The sequence below is a fragment of the Pyrus communis genome, chromosome 16, assembly GCF_041283825.1.
Source record: "Pyrus communis isolate YQ-2024b chromosome 16, ASM4128382v1, whole genome shotgun sequence".
Taxonomy (NCBI): domain Eukaryota; kingdom Viridiplantae; phylum Streptophyta; class Magnoliopsida; order Rosales; family Rosaceae; genus Pyrus; species Pyrus communis.
The window spans coordinates 29,844,242-29,862,257 of record NC_142580.1 but is presented as its reverse complement, the minus strand read 5'-3'; the positions used below and the strand labels follow the sequence as shown (position 1 = coordinate 29,862,257).

The following is an 18,016-nucleotide window of genomic DNA, read 5'->3' as shown; positions in this document are numbered from 1 at the left end:
TGTGCACATGGTTACGTCACTTTCACGTGACGCCCAGCATGCCCTGATCTCGATCGGGGTGTGTCACGAGGAGTGTAGTTGTAAAAAAATCATCAAAACCAGAGCTAAAATAATCGTTAAATTGTGATTTTTCGTTTATAACCGTCGAAAACTTTTCTTTCGTTACCTAATCTCTGAATGTTTTTTTTTTTTTTTTTTTTTTTGCGATTTTTTATGTATGCAATCTTGCAGTATCTACAAACAAGTTTGATAGTTAGATCATTCAAACTAGTTTCATAAAATGCATATCTCCGTTATATTTGCCTAAATTTTGAAGTGTGAAAAGTAATTTGTGCCAAATTTTTATTTATGTTTTTCAAGTATTGATTAGACAATATTTAGTTTGTGTGATGACATTTTCATTGTACAATTATCATTTTGTTTCTTTATTGCATATTTTACATGGGTTATTATCTATTAAACCAAACAATTATTTATGTAGTTTTTAAAAATGTATTCTATTTAAATACATATTATTTATTTATTTATTAAACCAAACAATTATTGACACACCCCGACCCGGAATGTCCACTAGGACTCCGAATCGAGCTGTGTTGGCCGACACCTGGAAGGTGACGATGACACACCCCGACCCAGAAAGTCCACTTGGACCCTGAATCGAGCTGTGCTGGCCGACACCTGGAAGGTGACGAAGCCATAAAATGTGATAGTGTATAAAAAGTGAATGAATTTGAATCCAAAAGTGTCTAAATACCAGAGTGCGCTACGAGTGGGAGCGAACCCATTTCACGCGCGATGTCAGAGCATAAGTAAGGTACAGTAATGTGGGTAAGAATCATACCCTCAAAAATATCCATCAATACTAAGATTCGCCACAGATTCTTGTCGATACAAACTCAGCAGCTAAAACCTGGAGGGCACCAAACAGAAGGTGTGATTAAGCAATAAAATCAAGCTTCCCAAAGTTACTACCTCTTTAAAAGTAATGCCCCTAAATGTAAAACCCGTATCGTTTTCCATAAGACAGTACAACATATATACATATATCCAAACCATACTCGGAAATGACCAAAACCACGGTTTGCCATCAATCCACCATACATTAATAAGTAGGCCAAATGAATTAAATCAATACAAAGTGATATATCAGTCAGAGTCATCTAAAATGACATGTACAACTTATCCATATCTCATCAATCATGGCTAGCATATAAGTCGGAGTCACCTATCCGACTTATCCATATCTCATCAATCATGGCTAGCATATAAGTCGGAGTCACCTATAGTGACCTGTACGACTTATCCATATCTCATCAATCCTGGCTAGCCAATAGCTCAATAAGTCTACCTGCACACGAGTCGGAACCACCTAAAGTGGTCTGTACGACAGGATTGGGTGTAAATAAGTGCTACGATCACGTGAAGACTGGACGAATAATCGCGGGTCACCTACGAGTCGGAACCACCTAAAGTGGTCTGTACGACAGGACTGTGCACCTACCTTGAATCCAAGGTGAGCGTAAGGTGTGGGAGGTGAACATCACGTGAAGGACTGTGCCCTGGCCACGGGCGGGAGCACTAACACCGGGGTGCAGGTTTATGAGCTATACTATATCTCAACACAATCGTACTCACTACCATCACTAACATCAACATGTACTCACCTGAAGCTTACCTGGGTGTCCTGCGTCCACCTTTGCACTTGAAAGCATTCCCAATAATTATATGCAAGTAATATACATATGGATATACCATGATGCAATCTAATACTCAACCATGTCGTAGCATTTTCAATTATACACAATACAGTGAGAAGTGTACAATCAATAACGCCCTACACCCAAACTACTTATTTTTAGGGATAATTATCCATAACAACCCAATTAACACTAATTAACTAACTAATTCACAAAACTAAAACTTGCCTTTACCAATTTCCTTTGCATTACTCAATTTCCCAAATAAGGCTTTTGTCTCAAATATTTTATGGCTGCATCTAACGTCTCGTTAGACTGCCTACGTACCTTAAATAGGGATCAAGCCATTCGTAGTTCATATAGGTACTTCAAGCATTCACAATAATTATATGAAGGTAATATACCTAATCAATTTAAAAGTGTCGATAGAACTCTCAATAATATGCACAATAAAAAGGAAAAGATCCACTCACCTGGGGTCCACGCTATACTTCTCTAGCGCACGCATCGAGGCGTCCTGAATGATCGGTCTCTGTGGCCAATTATCAAATCACATCTCAAAACTCTTATCCGTAGAATACGTAATTCACATAAAACACAACCTCAACGACATTCTAAAATAGTTTGATACCCATTGACCACAAGTCAACCGTCGATTTTGATCGACGGTAGGGTTTACAACCCTATATAACTTGACCTGGAAGATCCGCATATCAGATTTCCAATCCGCAACTCCAAACGATCCACAATATGTTTCTAGAATAACATATTAAAATTTCATTACGATCCAACGGTCAGATCTCCGCCAATTGCCTAAAACAAGTGGCCGTGAACATTTATTTTACTAACTTACAAATCCAATTCAGGAAGATCCGTAAGTCAGATTGCCGATCCGTAAATTCTTATAATCTTTAAATATTACGTATTATAATGTATCCAATTTTGGTGACGATCCAACGGTCGGATCATCGATTCACATTTTTATCAAGTAACGTATCATAACGAATTTAGGTTCCAACGATCAACCTACGTCATTCAAACGACAAAACTGAATTCAAAACATTCGACATAGCCTAAAAATAGCATTGGCGGCTCACTGGCCACGCGCCGCCGCATGTGCGGCCGCGGGTGGCGGTCGGCCGTCCCGGCTCGCCGGAAAATCCAACTATTTCCAAAAATTCTCAAACTTCACAGAAATGAAGATCTCAGTGAGTGGAGCAACTTTCATACCTGCCACGAAGTCCAAAAGTGGATGGAAGATTGTCAATTTTGCCCACGAAGCCGGCGGGTGCCTAAAACTTCCCGACGTCGATTCGTCGTCTACAGTGGTCCAACGGGGTCAAGGTTGGTTGCGTTTTGCTCCTGGGATGATGGGCTACAAAGCCCAAGTGGTGGCATCGGCCATTGCTTTGCCAATTTGCCGGAAAATCGAGAAGGGTGGCCGGAGCACCATTGATTTTCGTCAACTTTCGTGGCCTCAAAACTCCACATCCCATGGTTAATCAAGGTGGTTCTTGGGTGGGTTTTGTAGAGGGGAATGAGAGCTTCAAGATGGTGGTGGTGGCATCGAAAAACTCCACCGGAGTTGGCCGGAATCGGCCTTGGAAAATGGGCACCCGCGGTGGGTGCTGGTGGACGAAAACCCATATTCCCTTTTTTTTTTTTCTTTTCTCCCTCCATTTCTGATTGGGCCTCCCCCACAAAGTGGGGATTTAATTTAAATAAACACTTACCTTGAATAACCAATTTCGAACGTCCGTAACTATACCGTTATAATCCGGACTCGCAAACGGCTTTCGCCTATAAGTTCGTACCAATGAGTACTACGAGGATATGCTAAAAGAATAAGTCCCACATCTTTCAAGTCGATGGTCAACTGAAGTCAAAGTCCTTGCCTCTAGGGCAATTTCGTAAATTCACGCTTTTAAAATAAAATAAAAACGTAAAATTTGGAACGGGTTGTCACAGACGAAGCCATAAAATGTGAATAAATTTAAACCTAAAAGTGCCTATATACACGAGTGCGTGGTGAGCGGTTTTGGACCAATTTCACACGTGGCACAGAGCATAAGAAAAGTACAGTGAGGTAAGATAATAATTATACCATCATAAGGAGCTACCTAAACTGGGGAGTGTCACAATTCCTCGTCGATACGAAACTTTGCTACTAGAACCTGGAGGGGTACAAAAATAGAAAGTGTGAGAGAGCAACACAAAGATTTTCAAAATCATTTCAATTATCAAAGTTAGTGACCCCTCGCCCGTAAAACCTATATAGTTTCCAGAAAATCATACTACATATAAGTATGAAATCAAAAGTATACTAACAGTAAATCCAGAAGTATACCACAACACAGCATCTCATTAGCAATATAAATAATCATGTGCTTAATAACCCATACTAGCACGCAAGTCGAAGTCATCTATGGTGACCTGTGCAACTGCACACATATCTCATCAATCAATGCTAGTACATAAGTTAGAGTCACTTGTAGTAATCTGTACGACTCATCCATATCTCATCAGTCAATATCCAAGTAATATGTCAGCCGGATCCACCTCTTGTGGCCTGTACGGCTGAACCCATAGCTCATCACATATCCAAGTAATATGTCAGCCAGATCCACTCTCGTGGCCTGTACGGCTGAATCCATAGCTAATCACATATCCAAGTAATATGTCAGCCGGATCCACCTCTCGTGGCCTGTACGGCTGAATCCATAGCTCATCACATATCCCTGCACATGAGTCGGAACCACTTCTAGTGGTCTGTACGACAGGACTAGGTGTAAATAAGTATGCTCAAGTGCTACGATCACGTGAAGAGTGTGCGAATAATCGCGGGTCACCTACGAGTCGGAACCACCTGTAGTGGTTTGTACGACAAGACTGTGCACCTACCTTGGATCCAAGGTGAGCGTAAGGTGTGAAAGGTGAACATCACGTGAATGACTGTGCCCTGGCCATGGGTGGGAGAACTAACACTGGGGTGTAGGTTTATGAGCTCTAATTGTAACTATTATAACATGTACGACTCATGGGCAACCTGTACGACAATGTCAGAGTTGCCTATCATTGTAACCTATACGACAAGGTCGGAGTTGCCTAAAACATAAATATAGTCATGCCATAACTCGATCATTTCAAGTAACACCATAAACTCACATGAACTTACCTGTACGTCTTGCGTTCCTCTTCGCACTTCCAAGCATTCACAGTAATTACTTACAGGTAGTATACACAGGGATATGCCATGATGCAATCTAATACTCAACCATATCACAACATTTACCAATATATACATATATATATAACATGGCAAAATATGCATAATATGTAATGCCCCACTCCCGAACTATTTATTTCGGGAATAATTATCAGGAACAAGTCCAACCAAATATTACTTTAAATTAACTATCAATGCTTACAATCCTTTACTTCAATCTCTCAATTCCTCACACATTGATTTATGACCAACATTTAACTACCAAAATCTTAAGGTTAAATCTCACATTTTCACCAACTTCCTTCACATTGCTCAATTCCCCAAACAAGGCTTTTGTCTCGATTATTTAATCTCATTTATTGTATGGCTGCATCTAACGTCTCGTTAGACTGCCTACGTACCCTAAATAGGGATCAAGCCAATCGCAGTTCACACCAATTATTTGTAGGTAGCATGCATATGTATATACCATAACATAATCTAAACTCAACCATCTCGTAGTACTTTAGAACATATAAATATATATAACATGGCACAAATTGCTTAATTAAATTTAAAAGTATTTTTGCAATTATCAATCATGTATATATATATATGATAAAAAAGGAAAAGATTCACTCACCTAGAGTCTGCCCTATCATTTTCCTAGCATGTACATCGAGGCGTCCTGGACGAACGGCGCCTAGGACAATTTTCAAACCACATCTCAGAATCCTTATCAATAGATCATGTAACTTACGTAAAACACATCCCTAAAGACGTTTTAGAATGATTTGATACCAATTGATCAAAAGTCAATCGTCGGTCAAGGATCGACGGTAGGGTCCATAACTCTACGTAACTCAATCCGGAAGATCCGCTCATCAGATTTCCAATTAGAAACCTCCAAAGATCCACATTATGCTTCTAAAACATTATCCTAAAATTTCACTATGATCCAACGGTTGGATCTCCGTCAATTGCCAAAACAAGGTAGCGGTTAACGTTTATTTTATAAACTTGCAAATCCAATTCGGGAAGATCTGAAAGTTGGATTCCTGATCCGTCAATTCCTATAATTTCAAATATTATGTGTTATCACATATTAAAGTTTAGTAATGATCCAACGGTCGGATCGTCGATTCATATAATAATCAAGTGATATACCTTAATGAAACTAGGTTCAGAATAATCCATTCACATCATATGGATATCAACTATGAACTCAGGCATCTAAAATGACTTAGAACGACATCTTCAATCTGCTGGCCACGTGCCGCCGCACACGCTGCCACGGGTGGCAGTCGGCCGCCTCGACTCGCGGAAAATTTAACTATTTCTACAAATTCTCAAACTTCACAAAAATGAATATCTCAGTGAGTAAAGCAACTTTCATACCTGCGACCAAGTCCAATTTGGCCTGGAAAAGCCCCAATTTTGCTAAAACTCGTCTGAAACCCTAGATTTGGGTGACTTCGATCCGTCACCTCTGGTGCTCCACCGCCTCCAAGGTTGTTTAGGCTTTGTTCTAGACCTTAAGGGAAGTCTATTGGTGGTGTCAATTGGAGGGAATCGTTTCAGGTTTGGTGGATTTCAGACTAGAGTCCTTACGGCACCCATGGTTCCCGTCGAGATTCCCCCCTCCCCCGAAAATACAACCAATTTCATTACAATTTCAGGTGGAAAAAGAAGAGGGAAGGTTATGGAGTAATTTAGAGGTATTAGATGGGTGAATTTCACCTGAAAAATGACATAATTTGGCCGGAAATAGAATCGGGTCGAAAGGTTTGGCATGGGTCGAGGGGGATCCGACCGATCCCCTTCCCCTTTTCCTCCTTCCTTCCCCTCCTTTCCCTCCTTTCCCTCTTGCCTGATTGGTTCTTTCTCTCTCTCTCCTCTCCTCATTCCTCCACTTCTCTCCCGGTCCCTTCGGTGCTCTCTTTTTCCCCTCTCATTCGTTGCCATCAAGCAACCTCTCCCTTTCCTCCTTCTTAATTTTTCTAACCACCTCAAATAATAAAAAAAATAACAATAACTATAAGAAATGAATAAAATAATAAATAACAATCGTCACCAATGTACTTTTAAATTTATAGTTCCTTAAAACCTCTATCGTAGTTCCGAATTCAATAATTTTTTTTTTGCGTGCGTCTACGCATTCGCACCGCCAATTATATTTGAAATATGGTAAGGTAATAGTTCATATGCATCATGAACTAGCGATCAATGAAAATCAATACCCTCGCCTCTAGGGTATTCTCGTGAATTCACATTTTAAGATTTATAAAATCGTAAAATTAGGGACGGGTTGTCACAATTATTATTTTATTTTTTAAAATCGTAACAAAATTTTGGGGGGGGGGGGAATTTAAAATTTTGGGCGGATTTTTGCCACCATTTTGTTTCTGTAGGTTATAACTGACAGTAATGAAAATTTTCTATCGGTTTTTATTTTAAAAAAAATGTTTCTGTCAGTTTTAACCGACATTAATGAAAATTTTCCAAAATAAAACCCCTCCATCTCTTCCTTGCGCCGGTGCTTCTCCCTTCCCCATTTTCTCATTTCTTTCTCCTTCTCTTCTCCCTTTCTCCTTCTCACTTCAATCACCATGGATGAATAAGGCAGAAGCTATGCAAGCCCTTGAGCATAGAGACAAGCAAAGCGCTTGTAAACACGAAAAATTCCTGAAACAAGAAACAAGAATACCGTGTACAAAATATATTTTTGTGTTTAATGATTTTGGGGTTACAATCTCTTTGTAATTTGATCCTCTGATTTTATCTTCGTAGGGTGTAGGTTTGTGGATGAGCTGTTGATCCAAAGGGTCGTCGGGGCTTGATCTAGGGATGAACAGTTGATGAATGGATCTTCGAGGGCTTTTGGGCTTGATCTTGAAGACTGGGTGTATGGATTTCTTCAAGGGCTTTTGGGCTTAATCTTGAAGAACGATTGGATGTGTGAATTTGTTGAGGTTGTTGATCCAAAGGGCCGTTGGGGCTTGATCTTAGGATGAACGATGAACACTTTCTTCAAGGGCCGTCGGGGCTTGATCTTGAATAATGGTTGTGTGGATTTCTTCAAGGGCTTTTGGGCTTGATCTTGAAGGTTGATGGATGAGCGGATCTTCAAGGGCTTTTGGGCTTAATCTTGAAGAACGATTGGATGTGTGAATTTGTTGAGGTTGTTGATCCAAAGGGCCGTTAGGGCTTGATCTTAGGATGAACGGATGATGAACACTTTCTTCAAGGGGCCGTCGGGGCTTGATCTTGAGTTGGTGGAAGTTCTTCAAGGGCCATTGGGGCTTGACCTTGAAGGAGGATTTGACGAAGAACGAAGAGTGTTTTCTTGATCCTTCGGGATTTGCTTGAGAGCTTTAGAGTTTCAAGGCTTCAAGGTTTTGGTGTGATGTAAATTCCCCTCTTTCTTTCTTCCCTCCTTTTTTTTTTTTTTTTTCTTCTTTTCTTCTCCCAAAATGAATGCCTTGGCTTCCTATTTATAGAATTCCAAAACTTGATTTTTGGATTTAAATAATCAGATGAAATAAATCATTTCTGCCAGGTATTGACACGTGTCCTATTTGATGACTTTTCCAATTTATTTCGATTTTTCGTTGAGTCACACGCTACATGTAAAATTTATGTGACACGTGAGTGTTGAAATTTTAATTATTGGTCAACATTCATTTCACCGAAATTTTGATGTCTACAAATGCCCCCACTTCAAGGCGCGTCGTAGACATGTGCTTGTCACGTGTAGAAGATGCGTTTTGAAGTCCCGTAATGTAGATGTCAACCCAAGGGCCGTCGAGGCTTGATCTTGAATTGGGCTGGAAATTTCTTCAAGGGCCATCGAGGCTTGATCTTGAGTTCGACTGGAAAATTTTCTGGTTTTCCCCAATCGTTGATTTTCCACAGGCTTAATCTTGAACTGGGCTGGAGATTTCTTCAAGGGCCATCGAGGCTTGATCTTGAGTTCGACTGGAAGATTTTCTGGTTTCCTCCAATCGTTGATTTTCCTTTGTGCTACTCTTGAACTGGGCAGCAGGATTCTTTTGGTCTCCCCCGAAGGTCTAAGCTTACCCCTTTTATCTGTTTCTTTGTTCAATCTCTCCAATTCGTATTGAAGAGGGTCAGAGGATAGCTCAGCATATGCAGTTGTTGCTTGTCTCCACATGCTTCAATGTATCATTTTCACTTGCCTTACTTGCTCCCCTTTGCAGAAGTGGTCCCTTCTCTGGAAGTGTATCAACCGTTGAAGATGACTACTCGAGAGCAACGCTAGGTAAGCAACCAGGGAATAGATTACAGGCAGTCGGTTCCAGATCGGAAGACTGACTCCAAATGCCGGCTGATTGCTTCTTTCACTTTGCCATGCGAGTAAGAACAAGGACAAAGGAAAAGACAGGGAAAAAGCATGATATGAGATACCTTTGCTTTCAAAGAAGCAGCGAATGAATCAGCACATATATTTGTTGTGCTTGTCTCCACATGCTTCGATGTATCATTTTCACTTGCTTTATTTGCTCCCTTTGCAGAAGTGGTATTTCCTTATGCAGGTTTGGCATTTTCTCTTGTAGTATTTGTCCTCTGATGCAGGAGTTGAATGCAAACTTTGCATTTGAATGGACCATCACTTCTTGGTGGCAGCACAAGTTTGAGTGGAGGTTCCGGCATATTGCTTTCTCTGTCCTTATCCTGGCAGGTGAGAACAAGGGCAAAGGAAAAGACAGAGAAAAAGCATGATATGAGATACCTTTGCTTTCGCCCTTGATGATATGAGATACCTTTGCTTTGGAAGAAGCGGCGAATGAATCAGCACATGTATTTGTTGTGCTTGTCTCCACATGCTTCGATCTACCGTTTCCTCCTGGCTCATCTGTACTCCAGGTATCTGGTATCATCTTTGGGGAAGAAGAAAAAATTGAGTATTTCGACAGGCTTTGCTGGGAGTGCGCCCTCAGAGGTGAGGAAGAGTTGGGCATTTTCTTCAGGTCTGCCTTGCCATAAAAGATGAAGGTCGACATATATAGGGATTTCCCAATAGCAAGTGGTGGTACTGTTCTTTTACCCTTGTCGACAAACGTCTCTTCGATTTTTGAACAAGCGTCTCTTCGATTTCTGAGCGAGCGCCTCTTCGAAAAAGTAGTCACGGGTGCAGCTCTGTCACCACGCTTGTTGGCAAAGGCGCGTAGTTGGGATGATAACCTTCACGTGTTTTCAACTTTGTCAGAGATCTTTTGACAAAGTTGAACGCGTTATCTGAAAAGCCGCGAAAGCGTCGCCGAACTTCACGCAGGAAAATCCGGTTTTTTGAATCGGTGGTCGTGTCGCCTTGGCTTTTTATAGAGGTATCGATCACCTCTAACATGCACACTTTGAAGATCGCCCGTTTGTGAAAATCGTCTTCGGCCCTTTCTGATTTTACTCCATCCACCTTTCTCTTTTAACCCTTTGACAATGGCTAACCCGTCTAACATTTGCTTAGATTTGAGTCTCAGCAGTGATCTGAGTGCGCCGCGTCAGGTAAATGTATGGTGCCCTTTTTTCTTATCTTCTAATAGCCCTTTGACAGGTGAAGATTCTGTGATGAAGGACGCAACAACAGCTACGATAGTAGCTAGGAATCTCCTCACTCCTAAAGATAGTAGGCTGCTTTCAGGACGGTCCGATGAGTTGGCCGTTCAAGAGTCCCTAGCTCTCAGCGTTCAGTGTGCGGGCTCTGTGTCCAACATGGGCCAACGCCTACTTGCTCGCCCCCGTCAAGTTGAATCGTTAATGGCAGAGGTGGAAAATCTCAAGCAAGAGATCAAACAGCTTAAGTACGAGAATAGAAGTTTGCACGTGCTTGCAAATAACTATTCGTCGGGCATGAAGAGGAAGCTTGATGAGCTGCAAGAATCTGAAGGTCGAATTCAAAATGACCGTCAAAAGCTTGCGGCTTATCTCCAGATGCACCTTTTTCCTTGGTCATCTAGCGTTCCACCCAGTATTGAGGCCTGGAATGCTCTAGCTCCTATGCCTTCCGCTCCGATGCCTCCTGCTCCGATACCTTCCGCTCCGATGCCTCCTGCTCCGATGCCTCCCGCTCCGAGAGTTTTGCCAAGTAATGGGGCTTCACGTGAACATCCTTTGTGAAAGCTCCATTTTTTTTTGTTTTTGTTTTTTTTTTTTTTTTTTTGTACGCACTTGTAATTTCTTAGAGATTAATGGACATGCTTTATTTTATTCAGTGTATTGTGCTAAATACAAATAAAACATATACATCACCGTCCATCATCATTCCTTTTTATTTTATTTTATTCTTTTCTTTGCTTTCGGTGGCGCTGATCCACCATTCATTTATATATATATATATATTTCAGATGGTGCCAGAAGCACCACCATTGTTTTTTTCTTTCTTTTTATTATATATATATATTTTTTTTTTTCTTTTTGCACATGGTTCCAGAAGCACCATCATTGTTTTTATTATATTTTTTTTTCCTTTTTAATTTTTTACTCTTCTTTTCAAAATGGGCTGATGGATTCCACCATTATCTTTCTTTATAATTTTTTTTATGTCTTCCACAATTACCTTTCTTTATAATTTTTTTATGTCTTTCATCATTAGTCTTCTTTTCCCTTCTCTTTTTTTTTTTTATTATTATTTTTTTTATATATATTCCCCACATGGGGCAGGGAGGAAATGCAGAGGAGCTTGGAGTAGTAGGAGGTAAGAGACGGAGAAAGTCTTTGGGTGTGAGTTGACAAACTTTGGTTTTGTCAATCACATTCAAAGGCAGCAGCAGAGGCAAGCAGATGTGAGTTGACAAACTTTGTTTTTGTTAATCACATTCACAGGTAGCGACCATGGCGGAAGTGCAGAAGCAGCCAGAGCTTGAAGCAGAGTGTAAGGCGTCGAGTTTGAAGACCGACTAGTCGTTTGACAGCGGTCAATGAAGCTCTTCGTTGATTTTGATCATGGTGGCCAGGGTGACGAGCTCGAGGTTTGTTGGCAGCGTGAGGAGACAGAGGGAAAAGCTCCACCATCACCATTGAGCACAGGCAAGGAGTACAGACCACCGATTTTCCACGACCTTCGATCCAGTTCACCGCAGCGGGCTTCCTGTCAGAGCAGTAGTTGCCGGAAATTCCAATCACATCCATGTCAGGGAAGTCGTTCTGGAGGAAATCCAAAACGTTTTGCACACCTTTGGAGACCATGTTCATCCCCATAGCATCACCGGTGCTGCAGATGAATCTCATGTACAAGTTCTTCCCAACAATGGCACACGTAATTGTCTGAAGCCTACCGAATCTGCTTGACCTGTTGAAAACCGTGGACAAGGTGTCATAATTGTTGGGTTCTTCCAAGTAGAACTTCAACTCGGCAGCTCTCTTAGCAGAGTTGAACCTCACACAAGGTGCTCTGGTCATCCCATCTCTCAGCAATACACTGGTGGCTCCGCCGGACAAGTTGATAGCTTTGAAGCCACGGTTGGTGCTGGCAACCAAGCAACCTTCGGTGGTGATCAGATCTTCTTGAAGATCAGGATGAGCATCAACATGTCCTGGTGAAAGTGGGTTGAGCAATTGCGGAATGGTCTCAGTAGACTCGCCAAAAAGTGCCCGAAATGATGAACTTCGCTTTGTTAGCAGTCGAAGCTCTTTTGCTGCTGCTTTCTGATCAGATAGAGATGATGACATCTTCTCAAGCAATGAATTCAGATATCCTCGGTCTGCATTGGTGACAAGTTGCTCATCAATATCCTGAACAGGTTTCGGAAGCTCAATTTCACGCTCCCTGCACCATTGTGAAATCATTTCTCGAACCAGGTGATTAGGGGTAAGGACAGTATGAGAGATGACTTGGTTTTTTTGAGGGCATGTTCTGTGGCCTTCGTTCAACCATCTCTGAATGAATGGTCGATCAAAAGTCTCTCCAGTGGCCAAGACAACAGGGTCGGCCATGAGCTCTCCGGAAATGGGACATATGAATTCTTTAGGAACGCCCGCAAGAACACCGCCGCCATGGCTACCGCCTTCAGCGAGTTTGAAAGAGAACGACTTTTGGGACTTCAAGTCTTTCAAAGAAGCCAAGGTTCTGATGGCCTCGTCGGCTGTCTCGACCCTGTAGTCATCTTCGTCGACAATGGCCTTCACCAGCCTCTCCAGCTGCTTCTTTATCTCTACGGCCTTCGCCTTCTCCGCCGCCGTGGGCGCATCGGCGTCGGTCACAGTTCCCTCCCCGGAGACGAAACCTTTCCTGGCCATTTGCGGAAGAAAGAAGAAAAATTGAGATCAGGGGTTGCTGTTGCTCTGATTATTCGTCTCAGATGAATGGGACGTCGAGAATTGTAGACCGCTGCTGCAGCTGCATCGTCTCGTCTGTCAAAGGAAGGCGAGAGAGCCACAGAGAGAGATGCTCTGTTTTCCTGGATTTCTTTTTGTTTTGGTTTCTGTGTGCGACTGACTGAGAGGAGAGAGAGCTGGGCCTGGATTTGGGCTAGTGGAATCCGGCTGCTCCTTTTTGTGGACTTCAACTTCCGTTTCTTTGAGTTGGCATGGGTCTTAAGTGTAGGCAAACCCACTTTAACATGTATATATATACATATATTATTTATTTATTTATTTTTTTTGTTTTATTTTTTTTTTATTTTTTTATTTTTTTTTTAGTAGAGAATAAATATATATATATATATATATATATTTTTAATACATAGTAACATATGTATTTTTTTTTCTTTTCTTTTGTAATAAAATTGACTTTCTTTAATGAAACATTTATTTATTTATTTTGATGTGACTGTACTTGAAGTTTTGAAGTTTCAAGTTGCCTACGTACTCTTCCAAAGAAGAGATCAAGTCATAACGTAGTTCAAATGAGTGATGGTTTTGATGATGATTTTGCCGTACACAGTTTATGCTCTTGCGGGCAAGGAGCTTTTGGTGTCGTTTGCAGTTTTAACTCGTGCAGACAAGGAGCTTTTGGTGCCACCTTTTAGGCTCATGCGGACGAGGAGCTTTTAGTGCCATTTGCAGTTTCAGCTCATGCAAGCAAGGAGCATCTTGGTGCCGTTTGCATTTTCAGCTCATGCAAGCAAGGAGCATCTTGGTGCCGTTTGCATTTTCAGCTCATGCAGGCAAGGAGCGTCTGTTGTCGCCTTTTATGCTCGTGCGGACAAGGAGCTTTGGTTGTCGCCTTTTAGGCTTGTGCGAACGAGGAGCGTTTGATTGTCGCCTTTTAGGCTCGTGCGAACGAGGAGCTTTTGGTGCCATTTGCAGTTTCAGCTCATGCAAGCAAGGAGCATCTTGGTGCCGTTTGCATTTTCAGCTCATGCAGGCAAGGAGCGTTTGTTGTCGCCTTTTATGCTCGTGCGGACAAGGAGCTTTGGTTGTCGCCTTTTAGGCTCGTGCAAACGAGGAGCGTTTTTTTTTATGATTTTGTCAAACGATCTTAGAGAGGCATTCCTTGCAATATTCATAGCAAGGAGTCTTGACTAAGTGATTGAAGAAGTCTTCTGGGAAAAAATCGCGCATCGTAATGGCAACGGACGATCTTTGTGTCATAATTTCATCATCCTCAACATTTTCATGTAGCTTTGAAGGTTGACGGTAGCTGCTTTGCCCCCTTTCCGATTGGTGAACTTGTGGAGGAGACCTATGTTTCTTGTGCATTTTCTTTGGAGTGACATAAGTCCATCCTTCAACTTCACTTGACTTGACTGACATGGTTTTGGAGCATGCCCCCAGCGGTTGAGGTGAAGATTTTGAGTTCAAAGAGCCAGAAGTGACGGTGGTATAGTTTGACTTCACCACATCATTAAGATCTAGCTCGATGATCCCTTTCTGAGCCAACTTCATGATGAGATCTTTTAGCACAAAGCACTTTTCCGTCGGATGACTAATGAAGCGGTGGAATTTACAGTACCTTGGACTGTCAGTACGGTTCATATCTTCTGGCCGTTTGCACTCAGGTAGGTCAATCACCTTTTTGTCAAGCAAGTCTTTCAACATGGCAACCACGTCAGAGTCGGGGAATGGATAAGTCTTCTCCTCAAGCTCCTTCAAAGTGCGTTTACATATCTCTTGATCACGAAAAGCTTCGGTTTGAATCGCCTTGCTTCGTGTATGGATTTTGACTGGAGTTGTGTTGACCGTCATTGCTTCCTTGGTGGGTTTCCACGCAGCCTTATCCACCTTTGGCCCCAAAACTTTGTCATTCTTGTAGTCGACGATCTGTTCTTTCTTCCCATAACGGGTGATGCTTAACTCCATATCATGGGCGCGGGTGGCTAACTCCTCAAATGTTCGTGGTTTGATGCCTTGAAGGATGTAGTGTAGTCCCCACTGCATGCCTTGAACACACATCTCAATGGCGGAGGTTTCAGAAAGCCGATCTTTGCAATCCAGGCTTAATGAACGCCATCTATTTATGTAGTCGACGACAGGTTCATCTCTCCACTGTTTCGTACTGGTCAGCTCTAGCATGCTTACAGTACGACGAGTGCTGTAGAAACGGTTGAGGAATTCCCTTTCTAGCTGGTCCCAACTGTTGATAGACTCAGGTTCGAGGTCAGTGTACCAGTCAAAAGCGTTACTTTTCAGCGAACGCACGAACTGTTTGACGAGGTAGTCTCCCTCTGTCCCAGCATTGTTGCAAGTTTCAACGAAATGGGCGACATGTTGCTTCTGGTTGCCTTTTCCATCGAACTGCATGAATTTTGGGGGCTGATAACCCCTTGGCATCTTCAAAGCATCAATCTTCTTGGAGTAAAGCTTTGAGTACAGTACGGAGTCATGCGAGCTTCCTTCGTACTGTGTCTTGATAGTGTTTGCGATCATCTCTTGTAGCTGCTGGATAAAGAGAGATCCCATGAATGTCGTTGCTTGGTCTAGCTTCGGCTTCTCTTCAACTTTCTCCGCTGGTGGCTCCTCTTCTTCGTCGACTTCTTTCTTTAATAGGCCAACATCTGGGTCGACTTTCACGTCGGGCAGCGCATCTAGTTGGTTGACAAGTGCGGCAATCTGCAAGTCCTTCTCTTCCACAGTCCGTGTGAGCTTTGCGATTGCTTCATTCATCCGAGCTAGCTGCTCCTCGATTGAAGTTGCTCCAGTGGTCATGACTTGCATGGTTGTACTGCCGCTCGGATCAGCGTCGGAGAGTAGGGACTCTGAGTATTTCCTCGGGCTTTCGTCTTCTTTACCTTCTTGAACCGTGATGTAGAAAACATCTTGGATCTCCTCTTCAGTGCCGTTCTCTTGGGTTTGTTGGCATGAAGATTTGCCAGTGTGGACGATGATGCGCCTCCTTACCTTCAGTGGTCCTTTTGTGTCGACCTCTAGGATTGCTTGGCGCTTCATCCTTGAAGGAATCAAGCTTCGAGCGTCGTCTTTTTCTCCTAACCCATCGAGCTTTTCTTCCTTTGGTGTTGTCTTCCTCTTTCCAAAAGGCTTACCATTATCTTCAAATCTTTCTGAAGTTGATCGTCGCAGAGGAGAGATAGCTGTGTTGCTTTGTTTCTTAGGCTTTAACAACCTTTCAAAAATAGAGCTTTGGGATGTTGGCGCGTTAAGCCTCTTGAAGACAGAGGTTCGGTCTTGACCACCAATGCGATTAAGCACTGAAGTTCTGGAGCTTGAATGGCTCATCCTATTGAAGACCGACGTCCGAGGGGAGGGTTTAGGCTCTTCTTGGTCTTGTTCAATGCTCACGCTGATGTGTTGAGCGCTAGCTTTCTTCACTTTGCTTGAAATCTTCACGGGTGCATTTGGTGTGAAGCCAAGTCTAGCTTTGTTGTTGTCAACTCCATAATCATGCTCCTTCAACTTCTTTTGAGTCTCGGTGAGGTCGCGATCTTTGTCATTGACGGTGTTTGAAACCTTTTTTCCAAGATTTGAAGAGGAAGCAAAGTCATGCCTAGCCTTTGACATGAGTTCGTAGGCATTTGGGTTGAAGCCTTCTTCGGTCCTCTTAGTTGGAAGAGAGCTTGGTTTCACTATGACACCATGTTGCGCCTCCAGACGGTTGATGAGTCCGGCGGTTTGCAAGTTTTTCTCCTCTGCAGTCTTTATCAGCCTTGCAATTGTTTCCTTCATCTGAACCAGCTGTTTTTCAATGGAGGTAGTGCCGATAGTCATGACTTGTTCTTTGTTTGAAGCCATGGACTGTGCTTGAATATCTTGAACGGAGACAGAGATGAGAGGTAGAGATGGTCCCACTGGGCGTGCCAAATTTGTAAACACGAAAAGTTCCTGAAAACAAGAAACAAGAATACCGTGTACAAAATATATTTTTGTGTTTAATGATTTTGGGGTTACAATCTCTTTGTAATTTGATCCTCTGATTCTATCTTCGTAGGGTGTAGGTTTGTGGATGAGCTGTTGATCTAAAGGGCCGTCGGGGCTTGATCTAGGGATGAACAGTTGATGAACGGATCTTCGAGGGCTTTTGGGCTTGATCTTAAAGGTTGATGGATGAGCGGATCTTCAAGGGTTTTTGGGCTTAATCTTGAAGAACGATTGGATGTGTGAATTTGTTGAGTTTGTTGATCCAAAGGGCCGTTGGGGCTTGATCTTAGGATGAACGATGAACACTTTCTTCAAGGGCCGTCGGGGCTTGATCTTGAATAATGGTTGTGTGGATTTCTTCAAGGGCTTTTGGGCTTGATCTTGAAGGTTGATGGATGAGCGGATCTTCAAGGGCTTTTGGGCTTAATCTTGAAGAATGATTGGATGTGTGAATTTGTTGAGGTTGTTGATCCAAAGGGCCGTTGGGGCTTGATCTTAGGATGAACGGATGATGAACACTTTCTTCAAGGGGCCGTCGGGGCTTGATCTTGAGTTGGTGGAAGTTCTTCAAGGGCCGTTGGGGCTTGACCTTGAAGGAGGATTTGACGAAGAACGAAGAGTGTTTTCTTGATCCTTCGGGATTTGCTTGAGAGCTTTAGAGTTTCAAGGCTTCAAGGTTTTGGTGTGATGTAAATTCCCCTCTTTCTTTCTTCCCTCCTTTCTTTTTTTTTTTTTCTTCTTTTCTTCTCCCAAAATGAATGCCTTGGCTTCCTATTTATAGAATTCCAAAACTTGATTTTTGGATTTAAATAATCAAATGAAATAAATCATTTCTGCCAGGTAT

The 18,016-nt window shown here is 42.3% G+C and overlaps 1 protein-coding gene across 1 annotated transcript; it reads right to left on the bottom strand.

Annotated features, from left to right (window-relative positions):
* Positions 1–11,736: 11,736 nt before the first annotated feature.
* Positions 11,737–13,284, bottom strand: LOC137732960 (3-hydroxy-3-methylglutaryl coenzyme A reductase 2-A-like). Its single transcript, XM_068472191.2, has one exon. It carries the CDS (start codon positions 13,153–13,155, stop codon positions 11,737–11,739), a length of 1,419 nt encoding a protein of 472 aa, XP_068328292.2. The 5' UTR covers positions 13,156–13,284.
* Between the last annotated feature and the right edge of the window lie 4,732 nt (positions 13,285–18,016).

What these genes read in the sequence shown, in the direction of transcription:
- LOC137732960 (XM_068472191.2), bottom strand. Translation starts at nt 13,155, where the DNA reads ATGGCCAGGAAAGGTTTCGTCTCCGGGGAGGGAACTGTGACCGACGCC.